This window comes from Pieris napi, chromosome 9, assembly GCF_905475465.1.
Source record: "Pieris napi chromosome 9, ilPieNapi1.2, whole genome shotgun sequence".
Classification (NCBI taxonomy): domain Eukaryota; kingdom Metazoa; phylum Arthropoda; class Insecta; order Lepidoptera; family Pieridae; genus Pieris; species Pieris napi.
In genome coordinates, this window is record NC_062242.1 from 11,980,936 (window position 1) to 12,003,120 (window position 22,185).

Genomic DNA, 22,185 nt, shown 5'->3' on the forward strand with positions numbered 1-22,185 from the left:
ATAAGTAATCTTACAGCTAACATACATATTATAAAACAAAATACTTAGAAAATACAGAAAGCCAGAACAGATTACATAGGTAAACAATATATACGAAACAGAAAACAAGTAAGTACAAAAATATATAAAAAAAAACGAAAACTGAATTTGACATTTGAAACAACAAATAATATTTAATATTTCAAATCACTGCTTAAACAAAATCAGAGTCTTCCCGCCTCTTCAAATACTTTCTCACATCTTCTTTGGTGAGGTGGACAATATCCATATCCTCATATTTAAAGCCATAGATAGATAAAACCCGAAACATTGGTGAATTATGTAGGTAATTCGAGTTCGTACGAGGCACATGAAACAATTTTAAATATCATTAATAAAACATATGGCCCTTGGCCTCATATATCGGTATAATAGGCAAGTAGGTAATCAAACTTCTATGCCTGACACGCCGTCGCCGCGAAAATTTTGGTCTAAGGCAGTGTTATCCAACGCTTCACGCTTCGAAATCGGGTATAACAGAACGTGGAGACTTGGGACTGAAGCTAATCAAATTGGAACCTAATATTAAATCTCTGTGCAGCAAGCATGTGCGTTCAAGTATTACGTCACGCAACTTTTGGAGATTATTGGAACCCCCCATGTAACGCGCCGTAACGTTTTTCTGTACCCAATAGTAAAACTTTTCGTGACCACTCAGTGGCTCTTTATAACTAAAACTTACCATTATGTGGTGTAAAGTACTGGAAAGTCGAAAATAATACTAACAATAAGGCGTAATTCAATCCCCGCCCCGCATCGTAACGTTTTACAAAAGGAAAAAATTCGTTACGTTATACTTGAACGCTCCCCAAAGTACACATGTCAGAAGTGAATATTCTTTGACAAACTCATTTTTAAGTCTTGTTCATATTTAAACTTGAGATTTTCGAGACTTAGAGGGAAGGAAAAAGGAAGATATGTTAGGATTTTAATAAATTTAATTGACACACTAAAGCCACAAGCCTAACACTGCTCATTTATTGGCCATTGACATCTAAATTATTTTTGACAGCTAAGAATTTGTGTAGGGTCACATTTGCATGGGAATGGTCACGTGGCCAAGGTTTACACACAAATTTGTTTCGCGTTAGCCGGTCACGGTTGGTGCTATACCCCGGCTTACTTAGTAAATTAATAATTTACTTCAAATCTTTTTTTTTTAATCTACGTTTTGAGAATTAATATATTGATTTATCTTTACAGCATCAGCTTGCTGAATTCCGTCGCCAACTAGACCTGTTCAGTCGAGTGCGTCATGAAAATATTTCACGACTCTTCGGTCTGTGCAACGAGTCAGACCCACATTACATGGTACTGGAACACACTGATTGGGTGAGTTGTTGACATTATTACTTCATGCTTCAAGAATACCCACCAACAGGTTTTCCTTTTGTTAAAGAAATTGGAAGGCGTGAAAGATTTTATTATTGAAGTTATACTTCTTTTGGCGCGTTAGGGAAAAATGATGAGAGTAAATTTTTACGATGCGCGCGTACACCGTCACAAAAAACCGACACCCTGAAGTTACCTATAGTCAACATCTTAGTTTTCAATGTTATCAACAAAGTAAAAGTAAGGATCTACGTATGTTTGCGCGAGAACTGACAACTGTATTCACGATATTTATTTACTTCTATAAACGTAGAATAAGAGGAACGATAAAAATTGTGATTTTTTTTTCTTGTTACGCCAAAGAAGTATAACTGTACATAAGAACACACACTTTTTTTTTGTATATAATTTATACAAAAAAACTATTTTTCCCTTACAATGTTTGTCTACAAGAGATCGCTCGAAATCAATAAGGCCAGTTGCTTTCCTTTTTATTTTTGTGTACAATACTATTAATAACCCTCCTTTAACGCGTTTTCGCATAACTCGATTTCCGTCCCCCATATAACGCGGTGATTTTTCGAGTTATTTTTCTGTAGTGTGAAATTTATAATGGTTTGTCAAGTCAATAATTAGTTTTGCGTAACTTCGCATCTGTTTCAATTGTGTTATAAAAATAGTGTTGAATTGTTCAAAAAATGGTTTTACGAGAATACTCCTACAACGCTATTTCCTACAACACGGTACGGGTCTACCGCGTTATAAGAGGGATTAATGTAATTCTTGCACCAAAGCATTTCTAAATAAATAATATAATGTATTTCCTATTGTATATCTAATCAGTTATAACATGGTTTCTCTATTAAGTGTCGATCACTCAAGCACTCAAAACAGGATTGCGACTTCAGTATAGTTCAATTAATTTTCAAAGCGGAATCAACTTTTTCAGATTCAGACCTGTTCTTTGGTTTAAATACGCACTTTGTATAACCCACTAAGCAACATTTTTTTTTATATATCAGAGTTGGAATGATCAAATACAATTATTAAATATTTCTATAAAACACAGGGTGACCTAAAAACCTTCCTGATCGCGACCCGTACCGACGAAGAAAACGAGGAGTACATAGCTCGCGTGGGATCGTCCCACGCGTTGCCCAAACCCCAGCACTCGGTCCCACCTCTGGAACATTTGCACAAAGTGGTTTTGGCCCAGCAGTTGGCTGCTGCCGTCAATAAGATGGCCAGTAAGAGGATGACGCATCGGTAAGCTGTTCTTGGCCATTATTTAGAAATTTATGGGATTTTGTTGCTTTGGTTATTTTTTTACTTTGTTTTTTACAATGTTCACTAAATTTCTTTATTGCACATATAATTGTCGTTAAATCTACTAACGAGCGGACGCGTTCGTAGATTTTGCGTGCACAAGTTGATATGGACACGCTTTTAAATTACTGAACTGTATATATAGGACTATACCTCTCTCACAAAAAGTCCATTTAAAGTATAAACTGGATATAAATATAGTAACACAAAGTATAATTATAAGATAATTATTAAATTCTAAATTTACATTTAATATCAAGGGCCTAAAACAAGAACTGGTAACACTCCGACACACTTTTTTATCTAAGTACATATTTTGTTTTATCTATAACCATTTGTTTGTTAAATTTACGTCTGAAACATATTTAAAGGGGCCTCATAGCCTAGCGGTCTTATTAAGTGGCAGCTAGGTGAAGGGTACCGGGTTCGATTCCCGGTTCGAGGGCAAGTTTTATTTTAATTTAAATTTGTTCTCGGCCGTTGGGAGGGTTGTGCGGTACCGGGCGAGTGCCTAAACCGTACATGGAGGACTCGGTCGAATTTCTAAAGACAAGCACGAATTATAAAAAAATCCTATACTTGACGCTGGCTAATGCACAAATCGTGCCAGAGCCATAAAAAGAAAAACATATTTAATGACAGCTTCATACCATTTATTACAGCGACATCGCAGCTCGCAACTGCCTGATAACCTCACAATTGCAGCTCAAGTTGTCATTCCCAGCTCTCACTCGAGGACCAAATTCCCACGAATACTTTAAATTGCATGACCAGGTATGAAAAACCTTTATGTGGCATTAAAAAGTCATTTAAGGTTTTCAAACATAGATATTGATAGACTGATATTAATAGGCTATCTATTATAAAAAGAGACTCTATCTCTGTTTTTAACTATTATTTCAAATTTTATATAAAATCTTATATCCGTATATATTATATATAATCTTATATAAAGCTATCAACTAGGTATAGTTCCAAATCGATTGTGATCGATATAAATAAACATAAAATCGCTTTTAGTATTGTATTATTCCTACTCTTTCGTACCTTTCTGTCAAATTGTGTTGATGTCGTGATGAAAAGAGACAGATGCTTACTTTAGATAATAGTACAAAATATGTTGCGACACTTAAAACTCGAGACGGCTGGACCAATTCAAGTATTTCTTGGAACTCAGAGGAAGGTTTTTGTAAAGTGAAAAGTACACTAAAACGGTCTCTATGGGGTAGCATAGCAGAATGTTCCATATGTTAATATGTAGCTACTAAAAAGGTAGGCTAAGTAAATCATATTAAGGCGAAACGAAGTTCGGGGCTAGTGTGTAATAAAATGTATTGTGTCATGCAAATTTATTCATAAAAGTAAGAAAAAAACTATGAATTTAAAAGTTAAATAAAAATTTTAAGTCTTGTTCATCATTTATTGGCCATTGACATCTTAATTATTTTTGACAGCTAAGAATTTGTGTAGGGTCACATTTGCATGGGAATGGTCACGTGACCAAGGTTTACATACAAATTTCTTTCGCGTTTGTTATTGTATTAGTTTGTATTTGTTTCGCGCGCGTAAGACCCCAGGCTTACTTAGTAAATTAATAATTTACTTCAAATCTTTTTTTTTTTAATCTACGTTTTGAGAATTAATATGATTTATCTTTACAGCATCAGCTTGCTGAATTCCGTCGCCAACTTGACTTGTTCAGCCGAGTTCGTCATGAAAATATTTCACGACTCTTCGTTTTCAAACATAGATATTGATAGACTGATATTAATAGGCTATCTATTATAAAAAGAGACTCTATCTCTGTTTTTAACTATTATTTCAAATTTTATATAAAATCTTATATCCGTATATATTATATATAATCTTATATAAAGCTATCAACTAGGTATAGTTCCAAATCGATTGTGATCGATATAAATAAACATAAAATCGCTTTTAGTATTGTATTATTCCTACTCTTTCGTACCTTTCTGTCAAATTGTGTTGATGTCGTGATGAAAAGAGACAGATGCTTACTTTAGATAATAGTACAAAATATGTTGCGACACTTAAAACTCGAGACGGCTGGACCAATTCAAGTATTTCTTGGAACTCAGAGGAAGGTTTTTGTAAAGTGAAAAGTACACTAAAACGGTCTCTATGGGGTAGCATAGCAGAATGTTCCATATGTTAATATGTAGCTACTAAAAAGGTAGGCTAAGTAAATCATATTAAGGCGAAACGAAGTTCGGGGCTAGTGTGTAATAAAATGTATTGTGTCATGCAAATTTATTCATAAAAGTAAGAAAAAAACTATGAATTTAAAAGTTAAATAAAAATACTGTTGTTAATACCAACGAAGAAAAGATAGTTTGATGTAATCAATGATAATTGTCTAATATTTTTTTAAGGTGATCCCACTTCGCTGGCTGCCCCAAGAGTCTGTCTTAGAAGGAGATTATTCTACAAAGTCCGATGTGTATATGTTTGCTACCACTATTTGGGAGGTAAGTCTGACTACCAATTTAAAACAATAAACAATGTTTTTTTAAAGATAAACACAAAGTAGACAAAGCATTTTATGTTTAAAAGTTTAATCGGAGGGTATGTAAAAAATTTCTCATCTACCCACATGTTTTGCAGATTTATACAAAAGCTGAGCAACCATTTGCAAAACTGAACGACAACTCAGTGCTTGAAAGACTCAAGAATGGAAGTCTTGAATGGAATGTTCCGGATTCGATGCCCGAGAAATTGGTGGCTTTATTGGTGAGATATTGTAATTTCTACTCAGGCCTATGTGAAATACTTTTACCAATAAAATAAAATATTTATGTTTTTTTTAATTCTTCAGAAATTTTGAGTAAAAATTACTAAAAGTTGATATAGATACAATAAAATACTTTAAAACAAATTAATTAGATTTAAAAATCTCGTTAATTTTGTGTTGCATGGTCGTACCTGCTTTTTTAAAATTATCTTGTTTTTTTTTAGAAACGTTGCTGGACAACATCGCCAAAAGATAGGCCGCAATTCTCCGAGGTGTGCGAAGATATATCTGTTATAATACAAGAGATTACAGCTGAAACTGTCTCCCAACACTCTAAAGACAAAAGTGAACTTAACGAATAATTTTTTATCGTTAAAATACTCTTGAATAAGTCTGATGCTTTAGACTATGAGAGACATTGTATCCACGTAGTACAAACTTTTCGATAACGTTTTCACGTTTCAGTTTCGTCTCGTATCGACGATAGTAGACACGAATTATATTTTAATGTCGTATAAGCTTCCGTTTAGTGAGTACATATAAAGATGAATATATGGCTAAATCTACTACATACTAGATGGTCCATACAGATATAGGAATGTGTTTGCCCCATTGGGACTTCAAACATTTCCCTTACTTAGTCTAGAGAGTCAGACTTAGCTATTAAGATAATATATCACTTGACATTTGAATGTTGTAATGCAATAAGATATTTTTGCAGCCGTACGGCTTTGATCTATCTCGGTTAAATTTTTAGTATTATAGGCATAATTTTGTGACATGAATTTTTAATAATTTTATAAAAAAAAGTCATTGTGATGGATTTACATTAGTACAGTACTGGGGCTGGCGAAGTGTATGTGTACACTTTTATTGATAACGCTACAGCGTGCTGGATGATTTTAATGAGTAATACACGGGAATTTTAAACTCTTTAATATGTCAGTCAAGATGTATCTAAAAGTTTAAGAAATGCATTTGTATAAACTTTATAACTTATACAACGAGTATTATGTAGATATTAGGTTGTAATTTTTGCATTTATTGTAGTTTAGAATTGGTTATATTTATTACTCCTTCACGACTTGCCAGAATTAAATAATTATTATTTTGTACACTTTGTACAATAACCCACTAAGGGGTTTTTCTTGGCGTCCAGTAGGATGGTTTGCCCCTAGTTCAAAGAATTAGCATCAAAAACGATTTCAAAAACGTTCTATTAACGTGATCGTTACGATAATCTAACGAAAGTTCACACTAGGCATCTGAATGGGGTAATAAAGTATGACAAAATTTAGTTTTAAGAGTAAACCGTCAGCTACGCGATACTGCCATTATGTATATAGAGTAGCGGTTAAGACTGAATAGTTAGGAACAGTTTCAATACGACTATTTATTTATTTATAAAAGCTTGACAACGCTTGCACAGATTCATTGGTACAAGAAAAAAAATACAATTTTTATGGTGACAAGAAAGAAAAATAAATTTCAAAGTATGAGAGGAGCAACTATCCTAGGATATCCAGACCTAGTTTATCAGATCAGAATCTGGAAGTCGGTGAGTTTTGAAAAGGATATAATATATATAAATCTGAATATGATAGCTGAAATAAAAAAAAATATCCTCATATAAAAATCCAGATTTAGCGGTATGAAATATACTTATTACATATACAATATTTGGCTCCGCTTAGAGCAACAACAAACACGAGTTTTTATACAAATTGTATGTGATTTTTGATTAAAAGTTTTATTATATAATAATTAGTCGTATTGTAACTAGCTTTTAGTGTATATTAGTTTAAATCGTCCATTGATTCACGTCCTATTCGAAACAAAATTCTATTTAGATGTACAGTGGGCAACATTGACAACTGAAATTATTATTTCTCCTTATTATATAAATTTTTACAAAAGTTTTTACCAACTGTGCATATGTGCCGCGAGATTTTTTTAAATGTCCTTTAAAGACGCTTAAACAGAGCAGTGTTGATCTAGTGGCTTCAGCGTGCGACTTTCATCGCTGAGTTCGTAGGTTCGATCCTCGGCTGTGCACCAATGGACTTTCTTTGTATGTGCGCATTTAACGTTCGCTCGAATGCTGTAGGAAAACATCGTGAGGAAACCGGCTTGCCTTAGACCCAAAAAGTCGAGGGCGTGTGTCAGGCACAGGAGGCTTATCACTTACTTTCTTATTACATTAACAAATGATCATGAAAAATATACAGAAATCAGAGGCCCAGCCCTAAAAAGTTTGTTGCTGACTGTACTTTAGTTTGTAATTCGGCGTTAAAAGTCTCAAGGACTAGGCTAAGTGTACATTTAAAGTAACCAGGTGATGCATTTATAGATTTAGAAGTTCATGCGCTACTCAAATCTGAGTACGGTTTGAGATTAGCTCACCAACGCAATATTTTGAGATTTTTGACACCCTCTTCGTAACATAAATTTTTACCCCTTCCTCATAACACCGTATTTTCACAGCCCCTCTCACAACAACAATTTTGCCCCCCCCCCACAACAACAATTTTGCCCCCCCCCCCCCACAACAACAATTTTGCCCCCCCCTCACAACACCAATTTTAACACCCCCACTCATAACAATAATTTTTGACACCCCCTGTAACATTTTTCTGTACATAACCGTAAAGAAGGTATCAAATAGCCACTTTTTCCTCGCGTCTCTAGCTCTCCTCCTGTGTAACTTTTTTTTAGCTAGCTTACCAATGGACCATTTTATACCTAAACATCACAATTACGTGGGTTTAGTGCCAGAGAGTTTCTGAGACATCATGGAACATTACGATCTAGCCGAACTTAAGACTAATAAGTAATTGAACCCTAATTTACTAAAAAGGGTATTATCATCCGTGTCCAATAACACTTTTTAGTCTCGAAAGGAAGACACTGTTATTGTTTTAATCGCGTTAATATTAATTAAAACAATGTTAAATCGCGTAGTTCAAACACTCCAATCGTAACGTTTTACAAGATACCCTTCTCTCCCATAAAATTCATTGCGTAATACTAGAACGCCTCTTTGGTCTTATTTATAAATTAGATTTTAACGTTTCCAATTATAATGAAATATGTTTACATAAAATGGGTGTAGATTTGTTGTATATATTTTTTTCTTGTTATCCTAATATTCCAGCTTCCTTCAGTACCATTGATGGGAATCCCTTCACGGGTAAAGGCCTCCTCCAGCTCTTTCCAAATATCTCTTCTATGTCTTTCTCCATTCGCTTCCTGCTAACGCTTCTATTTCTTCTGTCCACCTTTTATGGGGCGCCCATGTTTGTCAACATCATGAGTAATCTCAAAACTCATCCCAGAATTGAGTCGTTCAATGAAGTAATTATTAGTGACTTTTTGGTCAGCTATTGATATTATACTCATTTTGCATTTAATATTAAGTAGATAAGGGCATCCGCAAACACACGGATACTTACGTAATTTAAATTTATAAAATAATAACTAAGGTCTCTTCACTATCCTCAAGAATTATTCAAAATTATTTTAATCAAAAAAATCAGTAATTCAACATATTTTTCGGGTTATATTTGAATCGAATTTAAATTACAGAGTAAGCCTGCTGAAAGTTAATTTGTAGTGTTTGTGTATGTTGATGACCTTGTATGATTAAGTAGTTCCCGATCCAGTGAGCAGTAATCTCTAGAACAAATTTTGTATTATATTCACTTCCTAGTCAATTACTTACATTAAGTGAGAACCCAATCTTCAAAAAAATACACTGAATGGGAATTTAAGTGAAAATAATGTTTAATTTATAATAAAACTACCGGACAGGCGTCCTGTATACATCTCAAAACACTATTTTCTCGATATCAGTCCAGCCGTTTTAAGAGTTCAATTATATACACACAGAAGATTTATATACGCATAATAAAAATATCTGGGTTATAACCAGATACTTTTGTAGTTCTATTTTAAAATGTATCGCAAAATATGCTAAGCGCAAAACTCGAAGACGGCTGGTTCTCCAGTATTTTTGCTATTCCTTGAACTCTGAGGAAGGTTTTAATTGAGAGAAAACTTGTGACCGAAAAACCTCTATGGAGTAACATAGCAAAAGTTCCGTATGTTGGTATGTAGCTACTAAAGGGTAGGCTAAGTAAATCATATTAAGGTTTTTTTATAGACGTTTGTGCTCAATCCTTTGAACAAATTATGTCGGATTTACAATAATACTGTCATGAAACATGATTCGGTGGACACTTATCAGCAACTCCATAGAGACCTTCCGCTGTCGTTTTAGCAACGTTGAGTTGTTAATTATTTGCTATTATTATTATTTTCTTATTTCCTACATAATTATGTATTTACACTGTATATTGGCAGATGCGACCTCGATACAATAAGCCCGTCGGGAGTTGTGTACGTAATTTCGAGGGCTTCTCGATTGTGCGTACGTTGATTATATCTGCGCGCTTCTAAAGTTCTCATGTCATTTCCACAGGTGTATATTTTTTTAATATATTTAATGGGTTCAAGCTTAAATGTACCGAAACTATTGCCATGGCATGCCAAATCTTTCTTAGATGTACAATACTGATGTTGGTTTAACAAAGCTGTTTGTATAAGCACGAATCGAAAACCTGTGATGTGGACTTCATTAAAATTTGTGAGTCATTATCGCATTGAGCAATGTACATTGCAGGTTTAAAGCTTCAGAAATCAATTAACAACCAATGTAGACAGTAGTGTTCTACTATTTTGGTCTCGATGTGAGCGTAATTGGACGTTGCGTTTACAATTTAACTATTACTTTGTCTAAATCAGTGATTCCCAACGTTGTTGGTGCCATGCCCCATCTTTCTCAAATTCTTATGCCAATTCAAGACACATAATTTATATCAATAATTGAATTGTTCTCGTAAGAAACTTAAATAGGTTTCAGGAAGAAATGACTAGAAAATTGTTATTGTAAATTTTCTAACAAAAGAAAAAGTGATATTCAAATTCCAAATAAATGTATAAAAATTTGAATAGCCCCCCCTTAACAATAAAATTGCCACTCTGTGGGGGCGTGGGCTTGACATTGGGAAATACTAATATATACTCGTATCTCAGAAGCTTGTTTTGAACTCTGTCAAATTTCGTACAGAAAAATGGTTTGACAGTTGTGAGCTTCTGGCATACGGGCCTAATAATTATTTCGTTAAGTATATACTATTTATTAAGACATTTTGGGTTTATATCCAAGATTATTACCATAAACTTATTGGTGCTAAGTCCAAGAGCGCTCTATGGTTTTCGACTTCATATTAGAAAACAATTTTTCTATTACATTTTGTATGCAATTTTTTTTCTTAGAAATAGTCCGTTATAATTAACTCTGTGGTATAAAATCATTTATATTGAATATAGTAAAGAACACTGATGTATGTTACTGTATTCAATAAAAAAGGTTGCTCTAGACTATGTTTATTCATTAGGTTTAGATGTAAGCGTTTAGGTAATATATTGATAATTTTAATAATTTGTCTCTCAATACTTTAAGAATGTAGACTACTCGACGTTACTGACTAACAGTTAAAACGTCTCACTGTTCTTGAGATGACTTGAACGACAGTTTTAAACTGACAGTAGATATAGATATTAGTGCCAGAATTTAGATGTAATTTACTCATTTTATTTATTTTAATATCGCTAGTTGTTACTCAAGTCATTCACAACAGTCTGTAGTTGATGTAGTATTAGACATATTGAGGAGTAGATTTAAGTTTATATTGCATTCGTGATGAAGCTGTTAGGTATTTGTATAGAAAACAATTCTAAATTACTTGAGTAATAAGTTTGTTATTGTATGATAACCATTGCTGGCTCTATGGCGTACTAGATGTATTTACAATCATGTATAATTTTTTCATATATCAATTATTACCTTCTTTTCATCGAATAGTGATGTTGAAAAGTATTCTTATTACCTTAATTACAACAAAAATATTAATGATTTTTTTTACCTTTATTTTTAACTTTGTTTGACTTGCTTTAATAGTTTAAAATGTTAGCTTATAACATAAAATTGGGGTTGCGACACTAACAAAATACTAACTTTGCTTATTTAATGGTTTTTAAAGTGCCACTTCTGTCACCTATAAACCAATATATATAGGGCGGGTAATATTAACGAGAATGTTATACTACAAGTTATGAGTGTGGGAAAAACTAAAGGGCTCATTTTGGCTTCATGTGTGCGATGATTGCTAATATTTGGTTTACGCTAATTATAAACTAAAATATATACGCCCTGTATCTGTAACTTTACTTAAACTTTACATAACTCAAAAAAGTAAATAATATCAAAGTTATAATTTATTTTTCTTTATTATTATATTTAATTTTTTTTTTTATTATTATGTACGGTATATACGGTACGGATGGCAACCCTTGCTTATCCATATATTTTGTGAATTCAGCCCTTTCTCCTTAGCAAACATTTTCGGGGTAGTGATAGTCCAACAAATATCATACATAATTGTTTAATCATTAATTGTCCAATCGCCATCTTTGTTAAATGCATCTAGTAGGCTATGAAACGGTTTGAATCTCATTGAGACATGTCAAATTGAATATGAAATTGTATAAATGTAAATTTGCGAAAGTGCTTTTGCTCGATATTTTCGAGGTTATTTTTAACAATTAGGTCATTTAATTAAAACGAAATTGTAAAATGTCAACTGAGTGATGACAACTGAACTGTCAAGTTTGACGTATTTAAGTGTATAATTGGCCTATGTTAAGTGAATTGTAATCCTTAGTTAAGTTCTTGTGATATAGACTGAACATTTTATTTTTACTGATTTTTTATATTTTTAACTTCGTATTGATAAAGGAATTTGCATTGCGAGTTTTTTCATAAATAAATAATGTATGTAATTATTGGTGTTTTATTTGCATGACCTGATAAATATTATGTCTAGGTGATTGCGGGTTTACGTTCATGATGGCGCCAAAAATATAAATGGTCTTTGATTATTAACCAGGAGGTTACTCTCTCTACTCCTACGCTTTATCGCAATTGCGACACTCGTCTTTTGTCTATAGTAACACTTCAAAACGTTACACGTTACTTGGGTCTCTCTATAAAAAATGCTTTACAAAATTTTATTAATCTGGAAATCGCACATTAGTAATTATATATAAATCAATTAAATTGAGATAAGCCATTTTTCACACGACTTTGACCTTCGTTTAACAGCAAGTGTTTATTAGAATAGAATAAACCAGCTGGAATATGAACCTACGATCTCAGGGACGCACACGACCATTAGTGGTTCGTACGCAAGACAATTATCAATAATCTGCAGAATATTTACCTAAATTTGCAATTTTTGTAATAAATGATCCTATAACAAAAAATGCAAATGCAAGTTATTACGTGACTTACTTACACGAAGAAAAACAGATGGTGTTGGACCTTCATATTTAAATTATTGGCTGAGTTACCATTGAGTAACTAAATATTTATATGTTTAGGAGCTTAGAAATATACTACCCAAGAATCGGTCTTAAATTTTGAAATATAATTCAAAATATTAATTAAATTAAATATTAATTAAATATTTTAAAAAATTTTGTTCCTTTTGTTCTTCCCATACTAAACGCCGATTTCATATGTAACATAGTATATTTTTGTACTGCTACTAAAGAAAAATATTGTATGCTGATCGACAACTACATATATTACAGATTTTTAAAATATAAAATTTGTCGCGCACTACTAAACTTTGTTTTGGTTTAAGTATTTAACGCCACTCTCGTAGCCTTTGAAGAAGCAGTGTTGGCCTAGTGGCTCCAGCGTGCGACTCTCATCCCTGATGTCGTAGGTGTAAACCGCGGTTGTGCACCAATGGACTTTCTATGTGCGAATTTAACATTTGAATGGTGAAGGAAAACATCGTGAGGAAATCGGCTTAGCTTAGACTCAAAAAGTCGACGGCGTGTGTCAGGCACAGGAGGCCGATCACCCACTCGCCTATTAGATTAACAAATGATCATAAAACAGATACAAGAAATCTGAAGCCCAGACCTAAAAAGGTTGTATTGATTTATTTAATGGCCTGTGTTCTTGGACACTTTCTTATGTTAAATATCCTTTTTAGTTAATTAGGTTAGTTTTAATTTACTTATTAGTATAAAGCTAGGTCAGATTGTAATGTCAAATGATGTCTTTGTTAAAAGGAATATAATTAAAAAAAACACTTGTAGAACTAGGAAAAATATCACATGCATTTTCAAACAAGTAAATTGGCGGAATATTATCTTTTCAGATTTTTCAAGTGTTCTCTTTTATATTTTAATCTTTCCGGTTTTAGCTTTTTAATATCATTTTGAAAATTCTTTTGCACTTTATATAAATCTGCAACTTCTTTTGGATCGCCTGGTATCTGAAAAAGAACAAATTTATTCTTGGGTTTTCTTTGTCTTGTTGATTGAATTTTGAACTGGACTCTGGACTAATAGTTCACCATCTACTCCACCAATGAAATGAAGAATATGTAATGTCATAAATACACACATGTGGTATAATCCTAAATAAAATATACTTTATTAATAAATAAATAACTAACCTTAACATATAATAACTAAAATATATTATTAAAAGGAGTCCCTTAAGGCAAGATTTCGAAGATACTGGCAGCGTTCCCCCTTTGAATAGCTAGACTAATTCTTTGTCCGAGCTAGCTGCCAGATCTTCGGTCTCCTGTGATGTCGACTAACCTTTTTGATATTTCTTTAAAAAGCCTTAAAGCGCCCCACGGACCAAGGGTCGTTTTTATATGGTATAATAAAAATATATAATATAATAAATATAAAAATATAAGTAATAAGTATTAGGAATTTTTAATAAAATAGATACGTACTTTTTCACTTCCATAACACGTTGGACGCCCCGGACGAAATATGCATATTCGCTGTTTATGATAAATTACCTAGAAAATGAGTATTTATCAAAACAAAATCTCATCTCAACCATAAAGTTAATTTCTATGTAGGCACTATAATACTAGAAATAGACTTTTGACATAAGACTTTTTCCAGATGATTTCCATAGCTAACAATGACATTTCACTTATGAGTCGAATGTGCAAAGACGAGATATCATCACTAATTTTAATTGATTTACGCTCCGGGACTCGAATCCGATATCCTAGCCATCAGGGTCCCTTTACGAAACCACATAGCCATTTACCCACGAACGAACATAAGATTCGGCGTTTTATATATATTAAAAAAATCCTTTTTTAATTGTTAGGTAATTATTAATAAAATGAGCATTGTGTTTTAATAATCACACAGGAGCTATTTGCATTGATTAGTTCGTAATTAATTGTACATGCACAATAGCGATCACACACATTATTATTATTATAATTAACTATGATATTATAAAAAGAAAAAGGTATACCTTAGCAGTCTCAAACGGGATATCTTCTAGCGAATCAGGTGAATCCTAGAAATATTTTAATATAAATAGACACACTATATTGTAGAGATAGAAATCACTAAAGTGTAACCTCCGTGGTTTTTAATTTTTCCATTTTCCTAATGGGGCTTGGGGTAAACACGTGAGTACGTATGTATTGCCACATCTACATATTTATTAATAAATGATGTTTGCCGGATTCCTTTCTAATCTTATCTTTTCTAGCAGTTTTATGTACAAGAAAGATTGATGCTCAACGCACATTAGGAAAGCCGTGCGCTTAAGCACTTTATCGACGTTTTGTTCTTATTACTAAATTATATAGAGCATCTATTGTGACATGTAGTCATTTGTAATCATGTAGTGATTTGAGAATAAAGATATAGTTCATAAATTACGAATTAAAAAGTAATGATTGTTTTAGGATTTAGTTACAATAAAATAAATAACCTTTGATTCTTTAGTTTGTTGGTCCGGGTTTTTTATATATTAATTTCCCAATATCCCCGACTCTTGTGGTGCGGGATCTTATTTTTACACATAGTTTGTTTGCACGTAATAACAAGAAATTTTCTTATATGAAATGAATCTGGTTTTCGAAAAACAAATGCACTAGTAAATAGCTGTGAAAAATTGAAATTCCTAACCAAAATATCTTCTATATTTGAGATCAAAGTGACCAGTACGACATTACGCCATTTTCATATGTAAGGACCTAAATAAACCTAATATATATTACTATTCCTATTCTATTCACGTGGGGGCCCGTCGTCGTCTCGCCTCAGCTACGCTCTTGTAGCAGCGAGTGACGCATTTCACTATCTAACTGCAGAAATGTACCAGTTGCAATCTGAAGCTTCGTAATATTTGAGATAAATGCTTCTAGTTACTTTTATATCGATTTGTTGCTCCAGATCGCATCTGGAGGCTCCATATACAGGACATTCTATAATGAGATGCATCAATGTCTGACTGTCCATGCGCGTCGGGTTTTCTCCCTCCTTAAACTATGGCAAGGGTGCCGATGGCTGGCCATGCGTCATACTCGTGAGCAGGTGCTACTTGTGGTGATCGGACTTGAATTCGTGTATGCGGTGATGTTAGTTATTTCGACTATGTATTTGCGTGTTGTTCCCACGAGAACGTAAGGGCGTGCTCCTATTTCACCATGCCTCCTGCTGATAGAGGACAAATCTTTGTTTGTTTTTTTTTATTATTAATTAACCATTAATTACTTGAACATGTGGAACATGGTGTAATGGTTGCATCTTACAAACATTTTGTAAAACAAAAAACTTGGCGATTAAAAAGAGTGGCGGAGAGTTTATTGCCAGTTCTTCTCGTCAGTTCTACGTCCTTGATTAGAGAACTGGCAGTAAATGTAAAATTAGAAGCATTTAATATGTATTTCTTTCTTGACGTTCATAAGTGTACTTTGTGTTATCTTATTGATTTTGAATTTGAAAAACTTGTTTGTAGGTCGCACGTACATTACTGATTTCAAGATAAATCCGAGCAAGTAAGCAAACACCCCATGTCCAGTTAAGATCTGCACCATTTGTGTGCTAGATCTGGGTTTGATTTCCAATAAAGCGTGCTGACGGTATTTTCTGTTCTGATGGTTCGACTAGAAATGGTTTAGTTAACCTATTCACAAACTTGTCTATTTAAAAAGTACATTTTCAAGATACTTATTGAGGTCTGTAGAGGATGAAAAACAAAGTTTTACTTGAAAGTTTCGATACTACGATACGATACTAATAAACAAAATAAAAATGTGTTTATTAATTATAAACAATGCATTATAATGTCTAGATTTGGGAATCGTTTTAAGTAAAAGCTAACCTAAAGTACCATAAGAACGAAGAAAAAAATCAAGGCTTTTGTGTCGCATTGTGCTTGATTTTTAAACAGTGGCCAGGGATAACTAAGGAGTAAAGAGAAATTACAAATCATCTGTAATTTATTAAATTTTTAACAATATAATATAATTGTAATTATATACAATAATAAATTATTTTCATTTTAAAAAATTTCGTAAGTAATAAAAATGTTTGAATTAAATTTATTTAAGAAACAAGGGTGCGTAATACCGAGGCTCACGTGGAGGAAGTCGCAGCTACAGCTTGTACTCTTATTTTGGACAAATTTATCAATCAAGATAGAAATATCGCCCAAACGGTAAATTTCATAACATTTTTCTTAATATTTTTCAAATATAAAGAAATAATGGAATTTATTTCAAGAGAATAAAATCTCTGCGTGATCGTGCGTAATTTATAAATTGAAATAATAGAAGAACGAAAACCTAGTTAGTGACACGTGATAAAAAACGCTGAATTAAGAAACAAAAATACTTACTGCATTTAATACGCCAACGCAGCATAAGAGAAATAATAACATCATCACAAACCAGCGATATCAAAGTCCAATTTCAAAATGAAATTATGTTGTATGGTGAACGAATTGATTTAGATTTTAAATTACTTCAATTGTTTTTAATTAGCATTCTTAAACAAGACAATTGTTTACGCCATATTGTCTGAAAAAATACATTACGTTTTTTTACTTTCCGGGAGTCCGGTGCTGTCTCGACTCCGAATCTTATTAATTCTTAAAACGTTTATTTACATAGGTCACTATTGAGCAGGATAGGATATGGTTGAGAGGTGTTTATGCTGAATACTTTTAAATAAAATGGGGGGGGGGGGGAAATCGGGCCGCATATGCATAACTATAACATAACTTTATGGCGGAGATCCTGAACGGGAGGAGCTCTGAGATGGAATTTCTAAAACGCATCTATCATCTATATATATATTTCACACCTCTGTGTTCAATATAATATATGTAACGAAGTATTTAAGTTTATTTTAACATAAAAGGGGGGTTCTGGGATTGAAAATGATTGTGTAGAAGAGCGTCACGTTTAAAATAAAATATGTTTATTATGGTACATAAGATACAGGTATCACTTATTCCACGTCATTAAATTTGAAGGCATCCCTACTCATCGGCAAAGAAGACAGAGGGTGTAGGCCGAGAGAAAAAGCCGGCGTAAAAACTCTCGGTACTCTTTTAAAATAGCACATCATCAAACAACACTTATTTTAAAACAAATATCGCAAATTAATTAGAAGTAGCCTGTCTAGCAGCCCAGGCCCTTTTAACAACTAGATAATTGTTAACTTTATAGTAAGCCTTTTTACACAGCTTTTCTTTAATAGATTTATTAAAAAGCAGAGATAAAAGAGCCTCTGGGATTTTATTAAAGAAGAGTTTCCCTTTTCCCAAAATAGAATTACTAACTTTAGATAATCTAGTACGGGGAAATTGCAGCCTGCGTTTGTTCCTACCTTGTGCTGATAGAGGCCTTTATTTAATGGTGGGTTTTGAGGAGCTTAAAAAGTACAAAATAGTATATTTCATATCAATATCTTTATAAATAGATGAAGTTAATTTTTAATTATCGCCAAGAAACATGGCAAAAACCAGGCAACCTCAACATGAGTTTGTAAAAGGAAGTTAAATCCGAACATCCGAAACCGGCCAAAACTTGTTTTTATTTGATAGTACAAAAATATCAATAATATAAATAAAAAAAAATATATATATATAAAAATAAATAAATATATAAATAAATAATAATATATTAAAATTTAAATATAATTAAATTAATTATTATTTATTTTATATATAAATATAAATAATTATATATTATAGTATATATTTTTATCTAAAATTTTTGTCTGAGCTAATTTTATGATAAAACTTACCATTTTGCTGAAAATCGCGAAAAACCCGTTTTTGTGATCTTTGACCCAGAGTAAATTTTTTTGCACGTGCCGGATCGATGAGGACTTTTCACATTTCCTTTATAATAGTGTATTGAGCAATCCTACCAATATTCCGCCAAGTGCGAATTACTGTAACCTTGGATGTCTAAATTGACCGGACTATAGGAGGTCCTTATTAATTTTAATAATGAACATACGTTATCGATTGCGGGTAAAGTTTTTCTTTTAAAACAATAGAAATACAATTTGGGGGCAGTAAATATATCGCCCCTGTTTAAGGATAAATATAATTCAAATCCGTAATAAAAATTATTAATAAAAAATTCAATGTACTACAATGACTACATTGAAATTATTATATAATTGTAATGAATTGTGTTTCTCAGAACAGTGTTGGCGTGCCTTCAGCATACAACTCCTACCCCTAGGTAGCACCCCTCGATCCTCGGCTGTGCACCAATGGACTTTCTATGAGCGCATTTAACACTCGCTCGTACGGTGAAAGAAAACTTCGTGAGGAAACCGGCTTGCCTTAGACCGAAAACTCGACGGCGTGTGTCAAGCAGAGGATGATCACCAACTTGCCTATTAAAATAAACAAATGATCACGAAAGATATACAGAAATCTAAGGCCTAGAAATATATAATGTTTAGGCTTTGCTAAAACTTAATAAAATATACTTGTGACCAAACATTATAATATTATTCGTAACTTATAATTAAAGTATATAAAACATGAACGAAGTCAGCGTATAAGCCTATAGATCTGTAAAACTAAGGCTGATCTACAAAAATTGCTTATCTAATGATTCGTACACAATATCTAAAATAAGCAGGTTAAAATTTGTTACAGTAAAACTCAACTAGTAATTTTGTTTTGTTTGACGACTGTATTAAAAAATATGTAGTACTATTTCTAAAAAAAAAATCATATCAATATCATTAAACATTTATATAAAAATGTCTTTTTAAGAATTTATTAATAAAAGACATGTGAGATTAAAATATTTATTTGAGCGAGGAAAGCACCAGGTCTTGGGTTACTATCTACCAGGCGCTAACTTAACCTCACGGATATAATTAACCAATAGACCTACTCAAAACGGGAACTACACCACAAAACGCTCTTAATAAAGCCAATTCCTATTTTACTAGTATTGGTAAAGAACTAGCTGAAAAAATTATAGCTCAAAAGTTGCACAATACTGACAATCCTGAACGTACCCAAAATCCAGTAAATTCGATGGCCATGCTAGAAACCTCCGAAGAGGAAGTTGAAGCGATCCTAATGAATTTAAATTCAGACAGTGCCACAGGATGGGATGATATCCCTACAAAGCTTCTGAAATCGCTAAAAGCAATAGTAGTTCCTGTTATGACCCATATCACAAACTCCTGCATTGAAACAGGTGTATTCCCTGAAGTATTCAAGATATCAGTCATCCATCCAATTTACAAAGCAGGAAATAGAAACTGTGTCAGTAATTACCGCCCTATATCTGTATTGCCAGCTCTGTCTAAGATAGTAGAGAAAATTTTGAACAAAAGATTAATATTGTACCTTGAAAAAGAAAATATTCTGTCAAACAATCAATTTGGCTTTAGAACGGGCAGATCTACAGCAGATGCGGTACTGGAATTTACAGAATATGTTGCCACCCACATTGACAAGCAATATCGATGTGTCGGAGTGTTTTTGGACCTTGCAAAAGCATTTGACACAGTTTCTATCTCTATTTTGCTAAGCAAGATGGAACAAGTTGGTATCAGAGGGACGTCACTGAAAATATTTAAAGACTATCTAAAAAGTAGGAAACAAAGGGTAAAATTGGCAAATGACTACAGTGATGATGCTGTGTGTTGTGAGTATGGAGTGCCGCAGGGTAGCGTCTTGGGTCCAACACTTTTCTTATTGTATATCAACAACTTGTGTGATTTAGATATAAAAAGCGGAAGATTATTCACCTTTGCGGATGATACATCTATTGTTTTTCACGGTAGAACTTGGGATGAAGCAAAGTTAAATACCGAGACTGGCTTAAATAAAATAGCAAAATGGCTTAACCATAACCTATTAACTCTTAATACTACTAAAACGAAATTCATACTTTTTGGAAATACAGTACGATCTCTACCAATTGGAAATGATTTCGGGATTCAACTACACACCTGCCAATACAATGTACAAAATGAATGTAACTGCACCTTTCTGGATCGAACCAGAATAGTTAAATACCTGGGAGTGCTCCTAGACGAAAGATTAACATGGGTCCCACACATTAACTTGTTGGCGGGGAGAATAAGGAGACTCATATGTATTTTTAGGAAGCTGAGGCACGTAGCGGATCACAAACTAATAAAAAATGTGTACACAGCACTGGCTGAGTCTATCTTGAGTTATTGTATCTCTTCTTGGGGTGGTGCCCGAAAGACCCATCTGATAGAACTAGAAAGAGCACAACGTACCTTACTTAAAGTCATTAAATTTAAACCATTCAGGTACCCTACGGTTGATCTTTATTCAGAATGCGACGTCCTAACAGTCAGACAACTATATATTAAAAATATAATAATCTATCAACATAAAAAATTAATATATGATGATGCCATCGCAAATAGACGAACACATAGAGTCTGTCCCACCACTCAAGCAAAAACAAGCTACTTACAAAAATTTCAATGTTATACAGGCCCCATGTTGTACAATAGACTGAATAAAATTCTTAATATTTATCCCCTTAATATCTATGAATGTAAAATAAAACTGGTTGAATGGCTTAAAACTCAGAAATATAATGAAATAGAAAACTTGTTTACTAATGTAAAATAATAAAATTTTCCCTTTTAAAATATCTAACTTCAGTCCTAAGAGTGTGCTGAAATGTAAATTAAATAAAAAATCTTAGTACTAAATTTTAGATTCCGTAATTATATAAATTATAACAACAATAAATTCATATCTCAAATTCAAGTTTCTCATCCACAAGATTTAAATAAAAATGTATATATTTGTCGAAGTTCACATTTACTATAGTCTAACCTATTGCAACAACTTTTTTTAGATTCATTACATCATACCCTCATTTAGTTTTATAAACAATAAAAATATAACCCGCATAAATATTTGATGACAAACAATCTAACTAAATTGTTAAAGACTCTGGAAGGAACTAGCGTTTAAGATACAGGCTAGGCCTAGTTTAATCGCTAGTGCACATAGAATTATTTTATGTTCGAGGTTGACCAAAATAAATAGTGAAAAACAACGTTTCGTTGCATGTTCGTTGCATATTGTATGTTTATAACCTTTAGAATGTAAGTACCAAATGTTTTTTCGTCAAATAAAGTGATTTTTATTTATTATTATTATTTATAATTCGATATTATAATTACTTATATTATATCCGATATATTATTGTTTGAATTAACCTAGCCAATTTAAAAATATCCAGGCAAGCATATTGACGATAACACGCAATGTACCA

The 22,185-nt window shown here is 32.8% G+C and overlaps 1 protein-coding gene and 1 long non-coding RNA gene across 4 annotated transcripts in view; one reads left to right on the plus strand and one right to left on the minus strand.

Moving 5' to 3' along the window:
• LOC125052411 (tyrosine-protein kinase-like otk) overlaps nt 1-7,543 on the plus strand; it is a 54,746-nt gene extending 47,203 nt beyond the window's left edge. For all 3 annotated transcript variants that reach the window (XM_047653236.1, XM_047653234.1, XM_047653233.1), the window contains 6 exons: nt 1,243-1,371; nt 2,441-2,637; nt 3,360-3,471; nt 5,091-5,186; nt 5,323-5,448; nt 5,674-7,543. In XM_047653236.1, coding sequence (XP_047509192.1) covers nt 1,243-1,371; nt 2,441-2,637; nt 3,360-3,471; nt 5,091-5,186; nt 5,323-5,448; nt 5,674-5,811 — 798 coding nt within the window. In that variant the 3' untranslated portion in view covers nt 5,812-7,543. The remainder of the gene's footprint in view (nt 1-1,242; nt 1,372-2,440; nt 2,638-3,359; nt 3,472-5,090; nt 5,187-5,322; nt 5,449-5,673) is intronic.
• Nucleotides 7,544-13,684: 6,141 nt separating this feature from the next.
• On the minus strand, nt 13,685-17,367 carry LOC125052733. Its single transcript, XR_007117482.1, has 4 exons — nt 17,265-17,367; nt 14,886-14,930; nt 14,341-14,409; nt 13,685-13,863 (listed from the first exon to the last, which is right to left on the minus strand). It is a non-coding gene; the product is annotated as an uncharacterized LOC125052733 (long non-coding RNA).
• Nucleotides 17,368-22,185: the final 4,818 nt, after the last annotated feature.